General features: G+C 49.0%; 2 protein-coding genes across 4 annotated transcripts; one reads left to right on the top strand and one right to left on the bottom strand.

Annotated features, from left to right (window-relative positions):
• Positions 1–2,105: 2,105 nt before the first annotated feature.
• LOC113985457 lies at positions 2,106–7,182 on the bottom strand. Of its 3 annotated transcripts, XM_027716253.2 has the most exons (8): positions 7,145–7,182; positions 6,215–6,412; positions 4,458–5,617; positions 4,099–4,368; positions 3,680–3,730; positions 3,187–3,288; positions 2,654–2,700; positions 2,106–2,357 (listed from the first exon to the last, which is right to left on the bottom strand). In XM_027716253.2, exons 3-8 carry the CDS (start codon positions 4,516–4,518, stop codon positions 2,178–2,180), a joined length of 711 nt encoding a protein of 236 aa, XP_027572054.1. In that variant the 5' UTR covers positions 4,519–5,617; positions 6,215–6,412; positions 7,145–7,182; the 3' UTR covers positions 2,106–2,177. The 3 variants fall into 3 exon arrangements, with proteins under 3 accessions (XP_027572054.1, XP_027572052.1, XP_039236819.1); XM_027716251.2 differs by having other exon boundaries at positions 4,458–6,412; XM_039380885.1 differs by having other exon boundaries at positions 3,187–3,255; positions 4,458–6,412.
• A 234-nt stretch (positions 7,183–7,416) lies between these two features.
• On the top strand, positions 7,417–18,115 carry GFOD2 (glucose-fructose oxidoreductase domain containing 2). Its single transcript, XM_027716271.2, has 3 exons — positions 7,417–7,504; positions 11,321–11,663; positions 15,841–18,115. The coding sequence occupies exons 2-3, from the start codon at positions 11,405–11,407 to the stop codon at positions 16,737–16,739; spliced, it is 1,158 nt and encodes a 385-aa protein (XP_027572072.1). The 5' UTR covers positions 7,417–7,504; positions 11,321–11,404; the 3' UTR covers positions 16,740–18,115.
• The last annotated feature ends 936 nt before the right edge of the window (positions 18,116–19,051 follow it).

The raw sequence follows: 19,051 nt of genomic DNA, 5'->3' as shown, positions 1-19,051 counted from the left end.
AAGACAGAGGTCAGTGCCTTCCTCACCCTGAGCCATTTTCCTCCCCCAGTGTTCCTCTTCTTCTGACTAAACTGTTCTCTCCCCTTTCCCTGCTCCATTTCCTTTCAGCTCTCTCTTTCTGTTATTCTTTCCCTAATTTTCTTATGTTTTCTCTCTTCTGTCCTGGCCTCTCATCTTTTTTATGCCATCCAAGTGTACTGCAGTCCTCCTCACCCATCCCCATCCTTTCCCATTCCTCCTCTTCTGCTCCTTGTCTTCTGTTTTTCCCCTTTGCCAGGTTTTCACATCATGACCCAAGTCATATCCCTGTTCTTTCCGTTGTGGATTCCTGCTGCTTTTCCAGCAGGCAGGGAGCACAGTGGAGGCCAAGTCTCTCCCCAGACTTTTACTTTTGTTTCTCTGCCTGAGTCAGGCTTCCTCTGCAGTGAGCACTCACCTGCCTTGGGCACACACAGGGACAAGAGGGCCCTCTGTCCATACAGAGGTGTTTGGGGCAAGGAGGGCATTGGGTTTATTACTGCTTTATCTTCACACACTTGCTTAGCTTCTTGTGATAGCAACTTTTTGAGAAGTGAAATTTGGAGCCTCAGCTCTGGCCGTAGCTGCTTCACCTTTTTAAAAATAGCCAATGGCCAAAGATGCTGCCCCCACCCTTCCTGCCTCCACTTGAGACATTACCTCCAGTAGTTCCTCAAGAGCCCTGGCTGCGTTTCCCCACCTCTTGCTCACTCGTGTAACTGCTCCAAGGCTATTTCATGGCTTCTTGCCTGGTTCCTTGTTAAAAACACTATCCCAGATCTGATCCCCCACTAACCTTGGGGTTATGATGCAGCACTATGACTGTTCCAGCTTTCTCCACTTCATCGGTTCATAACTCTTTTCTGATGAAGGACCACACTTTTCCTTCCTCTTCTTTTTAAGGTAGTTAAGCAAATGCAGAGCCTTTTGCAGACCACTGACCATGGCTGCTTGTGACAGGTCACTGTCTGGATATTCTGGTTAAGCAACCCCAGCTCCTTCAGCTGTTCCTCATCAGACTTTTGCTCCAGACCCTTCCCCAGCTCTGTTGCCCCTCTCTGGACATGCTCCAGCACTTTTCTTGTCATGAGGGGCCAAAACTGAACACAGGATTTGAGGTGCCTCACCAGGCACAGGGGCATGGCCACTACCCTGGTCCTGCTGGCCCTGCTGTTGCTGGTACAAGTCAGGATGCTGCTGGCCTTCTTGCCCACCTGGGCACATTGCTGGCTCATGTTCAGCCAGCTGTCAAACACAAGGTGGCCCGCAGACCCCCCTCTGATCCTTGTTGGAATTCTGCCCCAGCGCCCCACCAGGAGGGTGCAGGATTTCTGCCTGCACATCCCACCCAAGAGCAAGCAACAGGTCTCCTTTCCAGGAGGATAGGGTGGGAGCTGAATGGTGTCTGCTCTAAGCCAAAAATACCCTGGCCCTCCAGGGATAGCTTGGAAACAACCCCTGAGGAACAATGGACAGTGAGGTATTCTGGAGATCCTCCATCTTGCTTCCTTTCTGCAGGCAGAAGGAGACCTTTCAATTTTTAATTTTCCAAAGTACAGGAAAGCTCTATGTGCATGAGGACACCCAGCCACTCCCAGTGCAAAGCAGAACTATGTGGATCATGGCAGCAGCACCCACAATGCACCTCTATGAAGCAAGTGATGCTTTTCCATATTTGTCCCTTGTGTTTCAAGTGAGTGAACCAGAGCAAGGTCAACCCCTGTTACAGCAGGTGCCTGCTCCAGAGAAAAATCCAGAAAACTGCTCCAGGACATGGCCACCCCACCCAGCATGTCCAGCACCAAGGGAACACCAAGTTCTTCCTGGACCATGGTGGCCACACAGTGCACGAGGACCTTCCTGAAGCATGGAGCGAGGTGTTAGAGGAGCCTGTCGGTGACTGGAGACAGTGAAAAGACTTGCTGAGCTTGGCTGTGCTTGGAGCTGCAGAAGGCAAGGGGAAAAGCAGCTCAAGAGTCCTGTCATGCTGAGCCAGGAGACATGGCTTCTTCCAGGGGAACATACAGCACAGTGGTGGAGCCATTGGGGGTAGACAGGTGGCTTTGGTCACCAAGATTGCACTTCTGTATGAGCTAACACCTAGTATTTGGGGAGAACAACCCCAACAGATGTACAAGCTGCTCACTCTCCCTTCTCCCTCATTTGCCCTCTCTGCTGGGGAAGACATCCACTGCTGTGCTGGCTGCACTGGCATCCCCACCACTCTGTTGTGATAGCTTGATCTCGGTGTAAATGATGCTGGAGGAGGCAGGTTTTGTCTCCTTTTCAAACTTCAGGTTGGCATAGGTCACGTCCTCAGTCCCTGTCACCGGGGCTTCCTGCAGGGAGAGAGCAATGAGTAGAGCCTTGGCTTTCCCTTCTGTGTTTCCCCTGATAATGTTTTTCCATTGGCACAACTATTTGCACTGCCCAAGCATTATCCAGCTTGCTCTGAAATGCCACCTACTCAGACGCTCATAAGCCCCTATTTAACAGGAATTAATAAGTGGTTAGGACCATGTTTTGAGAAAGCAAAGCTGATTTTACTCTGAAATCCTTTAAATGGGTATTCAACAGCCAGTGCTTTTATTGACAGGGAGGAAGAAGTGATATGTGCAAAGCCCCCCTGGCTTACCCTGCTGAGCTGATCCACTTCTGCCACTTTCTTACTTGTGATCTTTCCTGAAAAACAAAACATAGTTTAAATAGCAGTTAAAATAATGACAGTGATAATTACTTTAAATTAAGAAAATAAGGAAAAAAATAAGCACACATTTGCACTGATTCTGCTTTTGTTGTAGTAGAGGATGAGGCTGTCTGAGCTGTCTGGCTCAGAAGATGACCAAGGAGCAGGAGAGGTTGGAAAGGGCTTAAAAGCCCTTGGAGGGGCTGGAGAACAGCTCTGAGCTGGACACTTCTAGAAATGTGGTGATATGCAAGAGCTGTCTCACACCACAGCCTGTGCCATAACTGGGCTCCCACCAGCAACTGGCCAGAAGGGAGGGAGGGGCTGAACCTTCTCCCCACCCCAGGACGGCTTGTCCAGGAGGACAGACTTGTGAAGGGAACACTGAGCAAGCAGGAGCAGCAGGATGTTGAAGATGGACATCTCCCAAGCCTGGGTTTGTCCAGAGCAGCAGATGAGGAGGAGCTGCCAACCAGCCTTACCTGTTCTGTTCCTTCTGCACTGCCACAGCAGGAAGCCAAGGATGGGTGTGTAGATGAGTGTCCCCACCGCTAAGCCAAAGAAGATGCACAAGAGGTTGAGTCCTGCACACACAACACCACAGAGGCACTTGTGAGCCACCATCCCACTGTGCAGGGACACACACGCTGCCATCGCCTCCTTCACGGGGGTGGTTCTTTTCCAAACCTGGGCTTCCCGACCCTGAGCCACCCACAGCCCCGGGGTACTGACAAAATTCTGCAGGGAACAGTCTGCAAATCTCATCTGAACTCAGACAGGGGGTGGACAGAGCATCAGAGCCCCTTCCCAGGGTCACAACCTCTGATCCACTGGTGCCTACCCAGGTTTGGCAGTGGCTCCCACCCACTCATGGGAAAACATCAGGATGTTTTCCCCCTTACTGCTCCTCCTTCTTTTTCCCTGAAGACTCCTCCTGCCCCTCGCTCTTGCAGCCCCGGGGTTGTGAGGACACACCTGTCCAGATCTTCTCTGTGACATTGGTCTGAAGTTCTGCAAGGCAACACCCTGAAAGACAGAAACATGAGTGAGAGACTGTCCAGAGGCAGAGAACACCCTGCACCGTGCCCTGCTTTGGTGCAGGAACCTGGACCCCATAGCCCTGGCTGTCCCGCTCCTGCCCCTGCAGCTCCAGTCACCTCAGCACTCAGCTGATGTGCTGCAGCTGGAGGATATGGCAGGTCCTATTTCAAGGAACCAATGGCCCAGCAGCTCCATGGTGAGATGCATCTGCCAAAAGGGCTGTGCTGGGCTGGCCCTTCCAGTTCCCAGGATGCTTTCAGGGGAAATGGTGCATGGGGGAACCAGGGGAGCGCTGGTCGTAGCCTCCTCTGCCCACTCATCACCCTCATGAAAACAGACCCACTGCCACTTACTGGGAACTGTCTCCTGTGTGCCATTTCCAGTGTCTGTTGAGTTTATTCTTGTGATGGAGACGCTAAACTCACAGGTTCCCATGTGGGCTGCACTCATGCAGGGGCTGATGAGATTCGTACAGTTTTCTCCCTGAGCCGTGGTGTTGGTTTGATTCCACCTCTCCAGACCTTTAGGTTCATACCACTTCACATGTACCATGAGATTCTTTGACCAAATTTCAAGCTTACACTGCCTAGTGATGCCTGAGTTTTCTGTCTGGCTGACTGTCCCTGGAGGAAACAGAACCAAAAGAGATAACTGCAGGCATATGCAAAAAGGGAAGAGTTCAGAGAAGAGAGACGAGCACAGGGGCACTCACCAGTTGGCAGCCAGACGAGGAACAGCAAGGACAGAAAGCCACTGGTCAGCTGGATCTCCATGATTCCCAACAGCCTCGTGGTGATGATGCTGGGTGCCTGGTGGGATCGGCCGGGAGGTTCCCGTCTCTCCTGCAGCTCGAAGGTCACTGCTCAGCTGAGATGAGCTGAAGCCCTGCTGGGAGCTCCCCTCCTCACACTCAGCCAGACAGTTCTCTCTGCGCTCACAGGCTTCCCCTCTCTTCCCCTTCTCTTGCTTCAGCCCAATTCTTATCTCCACTCCGCTTGATTCCTCCTCCGGTTTCATCCTGACCACATACCCTTGGCCCTGAGCCCCAAGTAATGTATCCAGGAACTGCTGATGGCCCTTTCCCAGTGCTCCAGGGCCCAGCCCAGCAGCTCTCTGCTGCTGGCATAGGCAGGTGAAGGGAAAAAGGGCTTCCCCAGTTTCCTACAGCAGCACTGAGTCTGTTTTGTTTTACACCAAGAAATGCAGCCCTTGGAGGAGGCAGTGCTGCCGTCACAGGGGGACACGGGGTGATGTCCACACCCATCTGGTGTCCTTGCTGAGCTCAGGTGGGGGGGACCTGCACACCCTGCCAGCCCCCAGCCACCCAATTCAACACAAGGATGGGCTTGGTCACAATGTTCTGGTTGTGGGATGTACAAGCCCCAGCCAGGCAGGGACTGCTGCAGCCCCCTGCCCCCTGCTCTGGCCATGAGCACCCAGATCCCAGCTCCTGCCCTGCAGGGACAGAGTGCTGCAGGCAGCCCCCTGTGTCCCCTTGTCACCTCTGGCAGGACATACACCAGGACAGGAATGCCCACCAGGCCAGACAGTTTGTGTCACCCCTGCCACCAATGGGACATGGGCAGCATGGGCAGCAGGTGCAGGCCCTCTGTGTCCCCAGTCTCCGTGTGGACAATCTCTGCTGCTCCCCACTGCCTGCCATCACTCTTCCTCTTCTGTGCTCAGAGCAAAACTTGCTCCCACCTGCCATTTACTCCCCTCACAGTAACCAGCCCCTACACCTGCCAGGCACACACAGCCCAGCCACGTGTGTCTCCTGGGGGAAAGGGTGTGCACTGGAGCTCTTCTCCACCACCCAGTGGAATGTCCAGGCTGAAGCACAGCTGAGGTCTCATCTGGAAAACAATTCACCTGAGGAAACAGCAACATCAGCAGGGTATTTACTGATGAGAGGGTCAGAAAACTAGATTCTTGTGGTACAAGATCCACAAGAATGAGAAGCAAGAGGCTCTGTTCTCTCTTGCTCTCCCCTCCCGACCCTTTCATCTCTTCCCACAGTCTTTCTGATATTCAACTTCCTCTCTGCACTGGAGCCTTCCTCTCCTCTCACCTCACAACTGCACAACAACACGTACTTGTTGCTTCCTTCCCTTTCATTCCTATTCTAGTTCTCACGTTTGCTGGCACTGATGAAGGTGACTGAACACAAGGGGAACCCTTCCACATATCTCGGAGATGGTGGATCCACAGATCCTGGAGCAGGCAATCCCTCCGGTCACCTTCCAAAGTCTCTGGTGCAGAGGATGGACAGGAGCCATCCTGACCCAGGTGTACTGCACATAAGTACAAGCCTTGCCTGGATTGCCCTTAGCAAGTGGGATTCTTTGCTCAATTGGGAGAATTCTCTACATTCCAATTAGGACAGTGGGGAAATGGGCAGGTCATTAACAGAGCTCAGTAAGACCAAGTCAGTGATAGCAAAAACCATGAGCCCTTCCCATGCACAACCTCCTCCTCTCTGATGGATCTGCAGCATCTCCCCAGGAACGGGCTCAGCAAGACCTTCTCCAGGGGGCAGTGCCTTCCCAATCTTCCCAGCTGCAGTGCTGGTAGAACTGAAGGTTAATGTCTTGCCTTCTGCTGACTCCACAGATCTCCTGTCCTACCAGAGCCCCTTCTCCAGCTCCACAGCAACACTCCAGGAAGCTGCCAAGGAAAAAGGAGAGCAGGAAAGGACAATGTCGTTAATAACACATGAGATGCCTTGTGTCAGTCAGCGGCTACACCAGGCACTACACAATGTCTAAAGCAGGAGGGAGGCTGCAGAGCTCCTCAGCAGCTCCCCACTGCCTTGCAGTGAACCTGGGAAACACAGAAGGTGCTCAGGAGCGCCTGCCTGATGTCCTGTCACCGAGTCTTCCTCTCCCAACTTCTGGGAGTCAGTGAGGAGCCTCCTGTGCAATGCTGGGAGAGGATGAGGAGCAGTGTGACGAGAAGGGCTGTGGTGGCTGTACGGGCACTCTTCTTTAGGCACTGTGGTGTTCTGCCCTCCCCAGGGTCTCCAAAAGCACACCTTCCATTGCCCAGCAGGATCCTGCCCCTGGCTTGTCTCTAACAAAGCTCCTTTGTGAGCAACAGACAGACATGGATTCCCTGGACTCAGAGTGCTCCTGGGAATCTCACAGCACAAGCTGCCCAGGCGGCCGGGGGGGCTGACACATTGACCTGAGGGCCCACAGCCCTCACACAGCAGGGCCTGGCGCAGCCAGTGGCTGAGCACGAGAGACCCGGGTGTTGGTGGTCACCGAGCGGGACGTGGCTGCAGAGACTGAAGGTGTCCCGGTCTCCCTGAGGTAGAGAATCGTCAGGAAGCGGGGAGTGGCCGCCCTGGGCAGAACCAGCACACAAATCAAACAGGTACAGGACACAGGGACACACCTGGAGCCCAGAGCACAACCAGCTCTGGAACCCAAAGCCCTCTGAGCGCTCATCGCGGGGACGACGAGCTCCACGCTGATCGCCCATTGGCTGCTAGAGCTGTCCGTCACCTGAAGTCCCGCCTTTCCGCCGCTCTCCGGCCGCGGGATTGGCCGTCCTCTCACGCGGCGGGTGAAGCCGCGCTGGGCGCCGCCATGTTTCAAACCGTTGCCCGGCGGAGGGGTGGGGCGGTGCTGGGCTGTCGCGCATGCGCGGGCCGCGGCAGGGGCGCCGCCCCGGGAGCGCGCGGCCTCCTCGGGAGCGCGCCCGGCCCGAGGATGCGCCAGGAGGGACAACCCGGGCGGCCCCGGCCGGGCACAGGTAAGGGCGGGGGGGGACCCCTGAGCTCCTCCGCTTTCCTGGGGCCGCCGGACCCTGAGGGAGGCACGGCCCTGCCCGAGGGCGCGGGGCTGGGAGGGGCCCGGAGTGTCGGTGGGACAAACTGCGGGTGGGCCGGGGGGGGTGAGGTGGGGCCTGATCCGTCCAGCCCCGTGAGGGCGGAGGTGAGGTGAGGTGAGGTGAGCCCTGCCCTGCCCTGCCCTGCCCTGCCCTGTCCCACAGGTGAGGCGAGGTCAGGTGAGCCCTGCCCGGTCCAGCCCCGCACCCCCGGTCATGCAGAGCCCCGGGGGCAGTGCCAGGGGCATCCCCGGGGCTGCCACGGCCCTGCCAGGAGCCTCGTGTGAGGGCCGGTTTGGTGTCCAGGATTTTCCGGCTGCTGCTGTCTCCGGCATGGTCCCCACTGCCACCTTTGGGCTGAGGCGGTCCCTGGGGGAAGTGGTGTGCCAGGAACGGGGCCTTTCCTGCTGCACATCCAGGCTAGGAAGGACGGGGCGCTCTGCCGGGCTTGTCTCGAGGTGTGGCGGGAGCTGCGTGGGGCTGTGGGCTCGTGGGGCATCACACAACCCGCTGGCACTACAGTGGAAGCACGTTTAGTATCGAAAGCACATCGGTCTCTGACATCAACACATGAACCGTTTCATGCAGAGCCTCAGGTACGTTTGTGCCAGAAGGCTGGAGGAACAGTTTGACAGGAAAAAATGACTCCATGCCATGGAGGTGACCTCCCTGCTTCTCAGAGTGGTCCAGGGAAGTTCTCCCAGCTCTATTCCTGCAGAGACCTCACTGGCTTCCAGAGTGATGTCCTCAGTTTCTACCAGCATTTCTGTCACCTTTGCTGTTCTCTGTGCAGAACTGACAGCTCTGAGGCAGCACCTCTGTTCACAGGAGGTCTCTGCAGTGCAGTAACATCACAGGTGTGAGAGCCCTGCTTCAGAGTGAAAACCTGTGTGAAAACCTGTCAGAGGTTCTCCTGCCTCCTCAAGACCTGTGAGGATGTCACAACCAGTAGCAACTTTATTAGTTGTACAGCTGCTGTTACAATCTTTGTTTTCTTTGCAAACTCAACAGCATTGACCAGCTGGATGGAAACAGTGCCTCTGTTGCATGGCCAGGGCTCTTCACAGCTTACCAGAGTCTGCTGCAAGAAACTACCTCCTTCAGATTGTTTTGTTCCTGCTTTCTCTGAGCTCTATTTGGTATGCTCTTGTGTGGTGACAGACAGTGAAAATTCAGGTTTTCTCCATCCAAAGCCACTGGTGACTTTATTACCTGTGGCATCTCTTCCAAACTGAGGAATCTTTTCTTGCTTAGGTCTTCCTTATGAGAAGATCTTGATGCTTTTGATCTCCTCTGAATTACTCCCAGTTCTGCTTCCCCCCACTCAGAGGGGGAAGTACCAGATGTGCATGTTGAGCTCCAGAGGATGGTGCTCTGGGAACTTCTGTGGTGGCACAGTGCTGTTCTTGGAGCATCAGGAGTTGGTCCATGGCAGTAAATCAGCAGTTTTTGTGTGTTTGTGCCAATAGCTCTTAGTGGTACCAGTGCAGAAGCACATCACGTTTGGGGAATAAGTGAGTTTAAAATGAATTCCACCTGTTGGATAGAACACAGGAAAAAGTAACACTTAAAATGAGTGACTGTTGCTGAAATCAGCTTATCTGAGTAGCAGGAGTCTCCTGCTGCACATGCTGTGCTGTGCTTTTAGAGCATTTTCAAAGAAATCAACCTTTTCTAAAGTGTTGTCATGTTGTGTAAGTGTGACATTGCTGAGCACATCTGTGCAATGTGGTGCAAGCAGGCACACACTCTCCTGGTCTCTCTTCCACCTTGCTTTGTGTCTCTTCAAAAAGGAGAGGATGCTCTTTCTACTGTAAGCATTTTGCCAAATATAGATGTGTGGGGACGTCAAAAGTTACACTTGCTGTCCATCCAGTTGCAAGATTTCATTTTCATTTGTGTCATTTATATAAAACAAGCCTGGGTGCAAGCCATCCTCCTTGCTAGTATCCCAGGATCTCACCCTTTTATGTAGAATAGTAAATATTTTCAAGATCCTTTTGATCTTGATTGGTAGCGTATTTGAGTGTTCTGCTAAATGTTGTATAAAAAGGAGTTTATTCCAATGAACTCTGTTCATCTTTATAAAGACTGACAGGATCACTGCAAACACTGCATCACACAGAATAAGGAAAAACCTACTGAATTAATTAAGTAAATATTTTATAAGCCATTTTATGGCATCTGTAAACATTTGTGCGTTTTTCAGAATAAATACTCTCAAGTGCTGCTGTTTCTGTTTCCTAGTTTCGTGTCTATACTACAACAATACCTAGAAATGAACTCGGGGTTGCAGTTGCATTTATATAACAGATGCTGGGCAGTGTGGGCACCCCCAGACTAACAAGATGCTGATTGCACACAAAGCAGTTGCCCTGTGAGCAGTTTGATTTGTGTGCTGGTTCTGCCCAGGGCTGTGTCAGGATTTGCTTTCACGTGCTGTGACTTAATGAGAGTATCTTAGAACGGGGAGGTGAGTAACCCTCTCTTTCTGAAACAGCTCGTGATTCTTGCTGCTTGTGGGGATCTTTTCCAAAGGTGTTGATCTGGTGCTGGTACCAGTTCTCTTTTTAAACGTGGTCTTTGCTTTTTCATTGTGAGCTTCTAACGAAAACTGAACTCATCATGTTTTTCTTTCTGAAAAAAAAAAAATTCAAAAAAGGTCAAGAGTGGGTGTAGTAGATGAGAATTCAGAAAGGCACGGAACAAAAGCTGGATTGTAGGTTTCTTTGGCGTCACAGATTGAGGAGACTTCTGACATCTGTCCTTGAAGTTGGTGCTATAAAGGCAGTTTGGGCAGTTGTGACCAGAAACTGTGCTAAGACAGACCAGCAAGTAGGGATCAAAGGAATTAATTTACCAGGAAATACTTAAAAGAACAAAAGGAGTGTGACTTAACCAAATGTGTAGGGAATATCATAATTCTGTTCAAACTCTGCATTCCTGGAGATTAAATAGCATGGGCAGAAGGAGATATTTTTAATGGTCCCAAGTTAAGTAAAGCTTTTAACTACCCACAGTGGACACAGAGGAGCGCCCTTTTCCTTTCTGGAAAGCAGTTTGCTGTGTATTTAAACACTGACAGTGTCTCTCCTTATAGCATTCTCTTCCCCAGGCAAAACAAGCACAGTGAATCCAGGCTTTCCCCACAGGACATATTTCCTAGATGTTCTCTAGAGTGACTTAACAATTTGCCATAAAATTGTTAAGGTCCAAGTAGTTGTTTTCAGCTTGTGTATTTAATTTGGAAGAAAGATTTATGTGCCCCAAAGCAAGCCTATTATTTCCAGCTATCTCAATCGGTCTAATAAAAGATATTACCTCATCTCACAAACCTTTATCTCATTTAGGGACTTACATCATCACAACTAAAACAGCTCTGCTTTTACTGCCGGTGTGATAGACTCTGTGTCCTGTTCCCCCAGTGCTTCCTGTTGCTCCCAGTTTGTGCCTCGCTGTCTCTGGTTTGTCCTGTGTGCTACTGTCTGTCTGTGTGCTGAGTTTTGAAGCTGAGGAGATGCTCAGACTCTGTCAAGCTGCTTTCTTACGGTTTTTCTACAGTAGCATTTCAGACTTGTCCCTTAATGCTGTTGTCTCTACGGATTGCAGGTTTTGGGGGTTTGGGTTTTTCTTAGGATGTTAGAATGCTGTACAAAGGACAGGAGGTGGCATTCGGGCTAGATGTGCTTGGTACCAATATGTGCCTTTTGCTGAGTGACTTAAAAACTTTTCACATTTTAGGAATTGTGAATGGGCAGCAAGCTGAGGAGCCGAACGTTCCACCGAAGGCCTGCGTGTAGACCCTGATGGTTGAATGAATGAAGGATGAAAATGCTCCCTGGAGTGGGTGTGTTTGGAACTGGCAGCGCCGCCCGGGTCCTGGTACCCTTGCTGAGGGCAGAAGGCTTCTCCATTGAAGCGCTGTGGGGGAAGACCGAAGAGGAAGCCAAGCAGCTGGCAGAGGAGATGAACATCTCCTTCTACACGAGCCGGACGGACGATGTGTTGCTGCACCAGGACGTAGATTTGGTTTGCATCAATATCCCCCCCCCACTGACTCGGCAGATTGCTGTGAAGGCTCTAGGTACCTTTTTATCTTTGGAGTTGGACCAAAAATCCGTAGCTCGTTGGCAGATTGAAATTTGAAGCTGTTACCCCAGCACAATTCTGGTTGCACCAACGGGCAAATGCAGTGCTAGAGGTTTTGTGTGGAATTGGTAGCGCTGTCTGTGAGAAAGGTTACCTAGGTTTTTTGTAAAAATCCTGTTTATAATTGCTTATAGCTCTGCTTGAAGCAATTGGGCTGAAATATCTCATGTCTTCTTCAGGCTGAACTTATGGTAGGGAGTTTTTAATAAAAATCAGCTGTATCAGAGATGATAATGAGAAGGTAAAATGTTTTCATGCTCATAAAAAGAAACAACAAAGCAATCAAACCCCTCCCCCCCAAAACAAAACAACTTAAGTTGTTTAATTAATTTCTAATTTTCCCATGTTCTGCACTAGAAAACCAAGAATTGCCTGGGATGGGAGAGTTGTTCAGTTCTCCTTTCTATTTTCCCCACAAATAAAACCAAACTTGGAACCTGAAAGACTTTGAAAAATATGTTTGCATGCATAGAATCTTGTGAGTTAGGATCTGAGAGACTTGCTGTTTCCAGCTGTGACCCTGGCCACCACCTGGAGCTCAGCTGGGACATCCATGTCCATGGCAGACTGGTGTGGTCCTGGGTGGAGGAATCCTTCCACCTGACACAGGAGGGCAGATGTTGGGGACAGCAGGAGGAATGCAGGAAGATGGGCTGGGTGAAAGCATTTGGGAGAGAAAGGATAACATCCCAGACTGGTTGGGCAGGGAGGGGGGAACCAACTCCCCAGGCATCCTGACATTTCTTAATTCTCCAGTGTGACTTTGTAGTGTTAATGTCCTCTCCTGTAGCACAGCGTGGGTGTCAGTTTGCATGTAATTCTGAAAATAACAAGGGTGATATTTTTACTGTGTTTACAAGAGATCCACATGGGTTAATTTTAGGGTAGGTAATCTCTCAGACCATGTGAGGCAGGCTGGTTTGTTGTTCTTAGCCTCTTTGCTCTACAGTAATTTCTTTTGGAAGTAAACAACTCCCTGCACAAACATTTGCAATGCCACTTAGATATGCAGAGAGAGATTTCAGGCTTTTTTTTCCCCCTTCTTTTCTTTTTTATATTGTTAGATTTGTTTGTTTACCTCGTTAAAGTACTGACCTTTGAATTTAAGGTACTCTGATTTTTGAATATTTGAACTGCAAGTTAGAATTTATCTCTTTAGATATGCTAGAATTTCTTTTAAGCATTTGTTAGGTAATAGCATTTCACTAGGTCTTTTGGCTCTTGATGATCAAGTGGGCTAAAAGGAGAGGATTGAATCTTCTCTGGTGAATTATTGACTAAAAGGGATTGAGATTCCTTCTTTGAAGGCTGGCAGCCTGTAAGATGGCATCAGCCAGAAGAGGAAAGGGAGGTAGAGCTGGTGCAGAAGTGCAGAGGTGGTATGTGTGCTTGACTGCAATTTTAGGAAGTGGAAAGCTGAAAAAGCTGGGGAAGTGGATGGATGTAAAAGTAAAGGGTAAGTTACTCTTCACTTCATCTGTCCTGAGTTGTTCTGATCTGCAAACTGATGCAGGCAGCTCAGACCCAGTGTGATGCTGACCTTGTCTTTCAGCTTTCCAGGTTCCTCGTGGTGGTATTTGTAGATCTGCTGCCAAGTATGTTGTGACTTATTTCAAGCCAGTGTTGGGTGGTTTGATGTCATTGTGTGTTCTGAAGGAACACAGAACTAGGGTAGGGCCAAAGATGGCAAGTACATTTTCTCTGGAAGCTGAGATTGATACAGTGATGGTTATAATTAGAGAATTATTGGCTGGGAATTGTGTATTACAGATCAGTGTTTACTAGCCAAGAGACTGGGCTTTAGGAGAGACTAGATGTGGTAGAGTGATAATGGTCTTGTGTGTTGTGATTTGTTTTGTTGAGGTTTGTTTTAAAGTGCTGACATTTTTATTACTTATTTGTGTACAATTTTATACCTTTTTTTTTTTAATTTAAAATGTGCTTCCATTTTTATTCCTGGCAGGAGAAAGAGACCCAGTTTTTCTAGGCTGTGCAGTTGGCTTGCATAAGTTTCTTACTGTCAGATATCCATGAGCAAGCCTAGGTACAACTTTGGCATGATGGGGACAAAGCAGTGACACTGGTTTGAGTTCATGAACCAGACAGAACAGATCAAAGCCCAGAGGATAGTAATTCACATTAAAATCAATGTAATCTTATGGTTTATCTCCACAACAGGCAAAGCAAGAAGCTCTGCTAAAATTTGTGCTTCTTTTGATCTCAGAGGAACTAAATTAATTTCACAAAATGTCTGTGTTGTGGTTCAGGTCCCACAGTTAAATGTACCTACCATTGCATGAGATGAGAGCAGAGTGGAATTACTGGCTGGAGTGAAGCTGTACCCCATGTGTTATTTCTGCAAGCTTTGAGGACTGTGGATCTGCTCAGGGTGCTCTGAACATTCTGTTGCTTTCTGTTTGCTTGGACTTTACTGTAACCTGGCTAGAGACAAGTGCCCTGTAAACAAGGAGGCAGATAAACCAGGGACTGAAGCAGCTCCAGATGCTTCTCCAAGTGCTTCAGCTGTCCCTGCAAAATACTGAACAGAGTGTTGTGCCTCACCTCAGCGACAGGACTGGGGACGGGGGAGTCAGAAATGGTCCCTGAAATGGGGGGTTACCAGTGGGGGAGTCAGAGTGTCTGCTGGGAGTTTGACCTTAGCCTTTGTTCATTAAAGCTGCTGTTGACTCACGTTGATTTAGGGGTTTTCTGACTTGTAGACTTTTTATTTTCTGACTGGATTTTGCTCGTGTCTATTAGAAATGGAGTTGTGAGTCTCCAGTAGCTGTAGCTGACCCCTGGCTGGGCCGGGCTGGGCACGGTGTGTCAGGGGAGCGTGCTGGCCCCTGGCCCGCTCGGAGGGTTCCTGAAAGGCTGGCTGGGCACAGCCGGGAGGTGGAGCACCGAGAGCGCTGTGGGATCTGCCTTCCCCTCGCGTGTGAGAGACCGATTTAAGCGCCTGTGTCGGTATCTTCTCATTGGGAGTCCAAAAGCTGTTCTGAGCAGGGAGCACAGTCTGCTCCTGGGTAAGGAGGAGCTTTCACACCACTGTGTGTGGTGATTCCTGCAATTCCTGGGCACAAACTGTGGTGTGATGTGATTGACCTTCAGGTCTGACATCACCAGGAAATGTCTGGAGACTTCTAGGTATAACCTTGGTTGTTACATTGAAAAAAGTCTAGATAAGTATTTTATCAGAACAGATATAGGACAGGAAAAAAAACAGGAAAAGTAAAGCCCTGTCATGAGAAAGGGAATACCAGCAGAGCTCCAGAGGTAGGAATTGGTTAAAGCTTGTACTGTGATGCCCTTTTGTATTACTTTATTTCTGCTTTAAAGTTAAAAAAATTGAATTATCGACTGCCCTCATCGATTCAGGCTGAGCACAATGCAAAGTGCATCACTAGCAATAAAGCCACAGTGGGTCAGCCTGGGAGGGCAGCTCTCGTCTATGTAACTCAGTTACTTTTTGTCTGATTGTATGAGTAGGCTGCACACACAGACCAAAATGTTTTGCTTTCTAATTGGAAATGCTTTTAAAACAGTCCACTTACCTAAACATTATTTCTAATTCTTGTGTTCTGTACACAGAATATTTATATAAGAATGTCTTTGATATATGTAATATCTATATATACACTTTAATACAAAGTATATATATATAAATCTATTTAAAATAATATATTCATAGCGATGGTGAAATACAAAATGAAAATCAAATCTCCCCTTCCCTCACCCCTTCCCTGCAGGGTACATGATTTTTTTTTTCCCCTCTGGCTGTACAGGTATTCAAGTAGTTTTATAACCACAGCACACAAACTGTGTTTTGTTCTGATGCCATGTGGTGCCATTTGGACATTTATCTTTCATGATGTAAAAATCCTCTGTTTATTTGGAGCCTCCCTCTGTGGGAGTTCGTAGGCTCTGCAACTGGAGCATCTGGGAAGCATCACTGAGTCTTGCTGCACATTTTAGTTCCCAGATCCCTGCCTTTGAAATTGCAGCAGGAAAGCCTGACTCTTAAAAACTTCTTGACAACCTCTGGGCATCAGAGCGTGTTTCGCTCACATGTGCTAAATATGTACTTTTTTTTTTTTCCATTCTTGCTGCAGGAATAGGGAAGAACGTGCTCTGTGAGAAAGCTGCTACCTCCGTGGATGCCTTCAGGATGGTCACGGCTGCCAGGTATTACCCCAAGCTGATGAGCATCGTTGGCAACGTCCTGCGTTTCCTGCCCGCCTTCGTGAAGATGAAGCAGCTGATAGAGGAGCACTACGTGGGCAACGTGATCATCTGCGACGTGCGGGTGTACGGGGGCAGCCTGCTCAGCCACAAGTACAACTGGATCTGTGATGAGCTGATGGGAGGGGGGGGGCTGCATACCATGGGCACCTACATTATCGACCTCCTGACTCACCTCATCAGCAGGAGAGCCGAGAAGGTGCACGGTTTGCTCAAGACTTTTGTGAAGCAGAACACGGCCATCAGCGGGATCCGCCACGTCACCAGCGACGACTTCTGCGTGTTCCAGATGCTGATGAGCGAGGGGGTCTGCTGCACTGTGACCCTCAACTTCAACATGCCCGGATCGTTCATCCACGAGGTCATGATCGTTGGGTCCGCTGGGCGCCTCATAGCTCGTGGGACAGACTTGTACGGGCAAAAAAACACCGCGCTCCAAGAAGAACTACTGTTTACAGACTCGCTGAGTGTCAACAAGGGCCTTTTGGACAAGGGCTTTAAAGACATCCCGCTGCTTTACCTAAAGGGAATGGTGTACATGGTGCAAGCCCTGCGGCAGTCTTTCCAAGACCAGGAAGACCGTCGGACTTGGGACCATAAACCTGTCTCTATGGCAGCCTCTTTTGAAGATGGTCTGTACATGCAAAGTGTGGTGGAGGCCATCAAGAAATCGAGTAGGTCGGGCGAGTGGGAGGCTGTGGAGGTGATGACCGAGGAACCAGATGCCAACCAAAACCTCTGTGAGGCACTTCAAAGAAATAACTTATGAATATTCCTGCCTTGGAAAATAGGACAGTTAACACTTCTGGCTGTAATGTAAAAAAACCTCTGTTTTTAAGATATGTATATTCTTATTTAATAGCCTGAGTTTCTTGGGTTTTTTTAAACGTGTAAAATAATGTTCTGATAGGAACTGTTCTGGTTTAAATTGTTTAAAGAGTTTTAAATGTTTCTGTTTTTAGCAAACATTTAATTTTTGTCTTGGAGACTGGTAGGAAAACTTGAATTGCCCTTTGCACTTGCAGTAGCTGAAGTGAATTGTGGGATCCCTGCCATTGCACGGCTTGAAAATGGGACACAACCCCTGTTGCACAGGTCTGATTTAACCATGAGAGCATGTAGAGCAAGATCAGGGAGTATCTGTTGTTCAGATGCCTTTTTCTTCTCTCGGAGACTGATTTACATTTTAATCCTCAGTTTGTAAAATTTTATAAAAGAGTTTAGTGATGTAAGAGGTCTCTAAACTCCTGTAGGACAAAAAGTAGAAGGAATGGATTAGAGTTGGTAACATAAGGATCAGCCTTTTGGCTTCTTGCACGTGGCAAATGTCTTTCAAATTCATTTAAACTGGTGTTTTATTTAAATGATACTATAACTCTCTGTTGTTGCTGTCTTGGCAGGAAAATCTTCAGGAAGTCTGTGATACATTGTGCTATTCTTCCATATCTGTAGACGTTATTCCTTCTACTCAAGAGGCTGCCTGCATCCAGCAGCTTTTTTTCCATAAGCTGTGTGTCTGTCAGTTGTGTTCACTGCCTGGCAGCACTGGTGCCATGCCTGTGGGGCCACGTTCTCATTTCTGTGACTATTAATAAATGCCTCCCAGGGTCACGGGATTGCCACGGTGTCGTGGGTAATGAAGTTGTACAGCATTAACCTTCCTGGGACCTGAAGGTGGAAGGAAGGAGGTGTTTCCTACCTCTTGCAGCTCTCTTAACGTGCTGTCTGGATAACTGTCACACTACACCCATCCTGATAGTTGAGAGAACAGGGACTGAACTGACATGGGTAAATCTGCTCCTGATCTCAAACACTGGCTATTAACCCTCTGGTCCTGCCCATCTTCATGTCCTCCTGCAGCTTGTGTCCAGTGGAGAGATTTGTTGGCAGATGATGGCTGGAAGTTCATTCCTTTTGTGAAATGTTTCTCTCTGAGGCAGGTATGTGGAAAGAATAGTCCAATTTTAACTATGTTTATTTTGTGTACTTGAAAGCTTTTTTAAAAAAATGTTTTCCCACTAAATTGTAACCCTGTGTATTTATGGATATTAACATGCACGCTGCTGTTTGATAAGCTGGACCTTCCTGAAAAATATCATGTTTTCTACAGAAATAAAAAGTTGTGTTTGTTGAGGACATTCTTTATGCAGCTGTGTGCTCGTGTTTGATTTGGTCAAGCTATAGCCATCCTAATAAAAGTGAACAGGAGACTTACAGATGGGGCCCAGTACCTGGTGAGTCCTTCCTTATTTCTGTGCTCTTTTGCTGCCAGTTGGGTCACTTGGGTGTAGAAGCAGCTGTGTGATATCTGGCAATACAGCTCTGTTCTGTCCTAGCAAGTGTTGTTCATTTATTACCAAGGGAAAGTAAGTCCCACCAGAAAATTTATTTCTCCCCTCCTTGCTGTTTCCCTGAAACCACAGCTGTTAAGTAGCTGGTTTTGGAGATCCTCTTGCCCGTCTTGGACTAACCACATCAATTTCTGTTAAAAAACCAGGATCTTTATTCTGCCTGACTTACTGTAGTAAGTTGCTGGAAGACCCCAAGTAAGAAGCAAAATCCTTGCAGTATTGATGGGACTGCTGTCTTTGCTCAGTGTGTAAATCAGGTATTTACCCTTGGGTGTTTACTCTCCACACAGTAAAACTCTGACAGAAACAGGTCTACTGATGTGCTGTTTTAAAGTGTAAGAGCTTGGCTGCTCCTCTGCTCTGTGCAATCTCACCCCTGCTGTGAGCTGGGAGAAAAAAGTGAAGGGTTAGGTTGGATATTAGGAAAAGATTTTTCAGCCAGAGGGTGGTTGAGCAGTGGAACAGGCTGCCCAGGGAAGTGGTCACAGCACCAAAACTGACAGAGTTCAAGAAGCATTTGGACAATGCTCTGAGGGGCACATGGGATTCTTGCGGTGTCCTGTGCAGGGCCTGGAGTTGTACTCAATGATCCTTGTGGGTCCCTTCCAACACAGGATATTCTGTGATGGTTTGTTTCTATGATTCTATTCACTGTTCCCAGCTGTAGCAGGTGGGGCAGCAAAAGCTGCATCTCTTCCAACCTTCCTTTAAGGGGTAGAGGTCTGCTGTT

The sequence above is a fragment of the Pipra filicauda genome, unplaced genomic scaffold, assembly GCF_003945595.2.
Source record: "Pipra filicauda isolate LSUMZ 115617 unplaced genomic scaffold, ASM394559v2 scaffold205_size1947385_pilon, whole genome shotgun sequence".
In the NCBI taxonomy this organism is placed as follows: Eukaryota; Metazoa; Chordata; class Aves; order Passeriformes; family Pipridae; genus Pipra; species Pipra filicauda.
Note: the sequence above shows the minus strand (reverse complement) of the source record. Positions and strands in the feature narration are given on the sequence as shown.

Bases quoted from the DNA above. Each gene is read 5' to 3' on its own strand.
- LOC113985457 (XM_027716251.2), bottom strand. From the start codon at position 4,518: ATGGAGATCCAGCTGACCAGTGGCTTTCTGTCCTTGCTGTTCCTCGTC. The intron at 3,289-3,679 runs GTGTGTCCTCAC...TTGTGTGTGCAG, and splicing joins CACAGAGAAGATCTGGACAG to GACTCAACCTCTTGTGCATC. The intron at 2,358-2,653 runs GTAAGCCAGGGG...CTCTCCCTGCAG, and splicing joins AAGTGGATCAGCTCAGCAGG to GAAGCCCCGGTGACAGGGAC.
- GFOD2 (XM_027716271.2), top strand. From the start codon at position 11,405: ATGAAAATGCTCCCTGGAGTGGGTGTGTTTGGAACTGGCAGCGCCGCC. The intron at 11,664-15,840 runs GTACCTTTTTAT...TTCTTGCTGCAG, and splicing joins GATTGCTGTGAAGGCTCTAG to GAATAGGGAAGAACGTGCTC.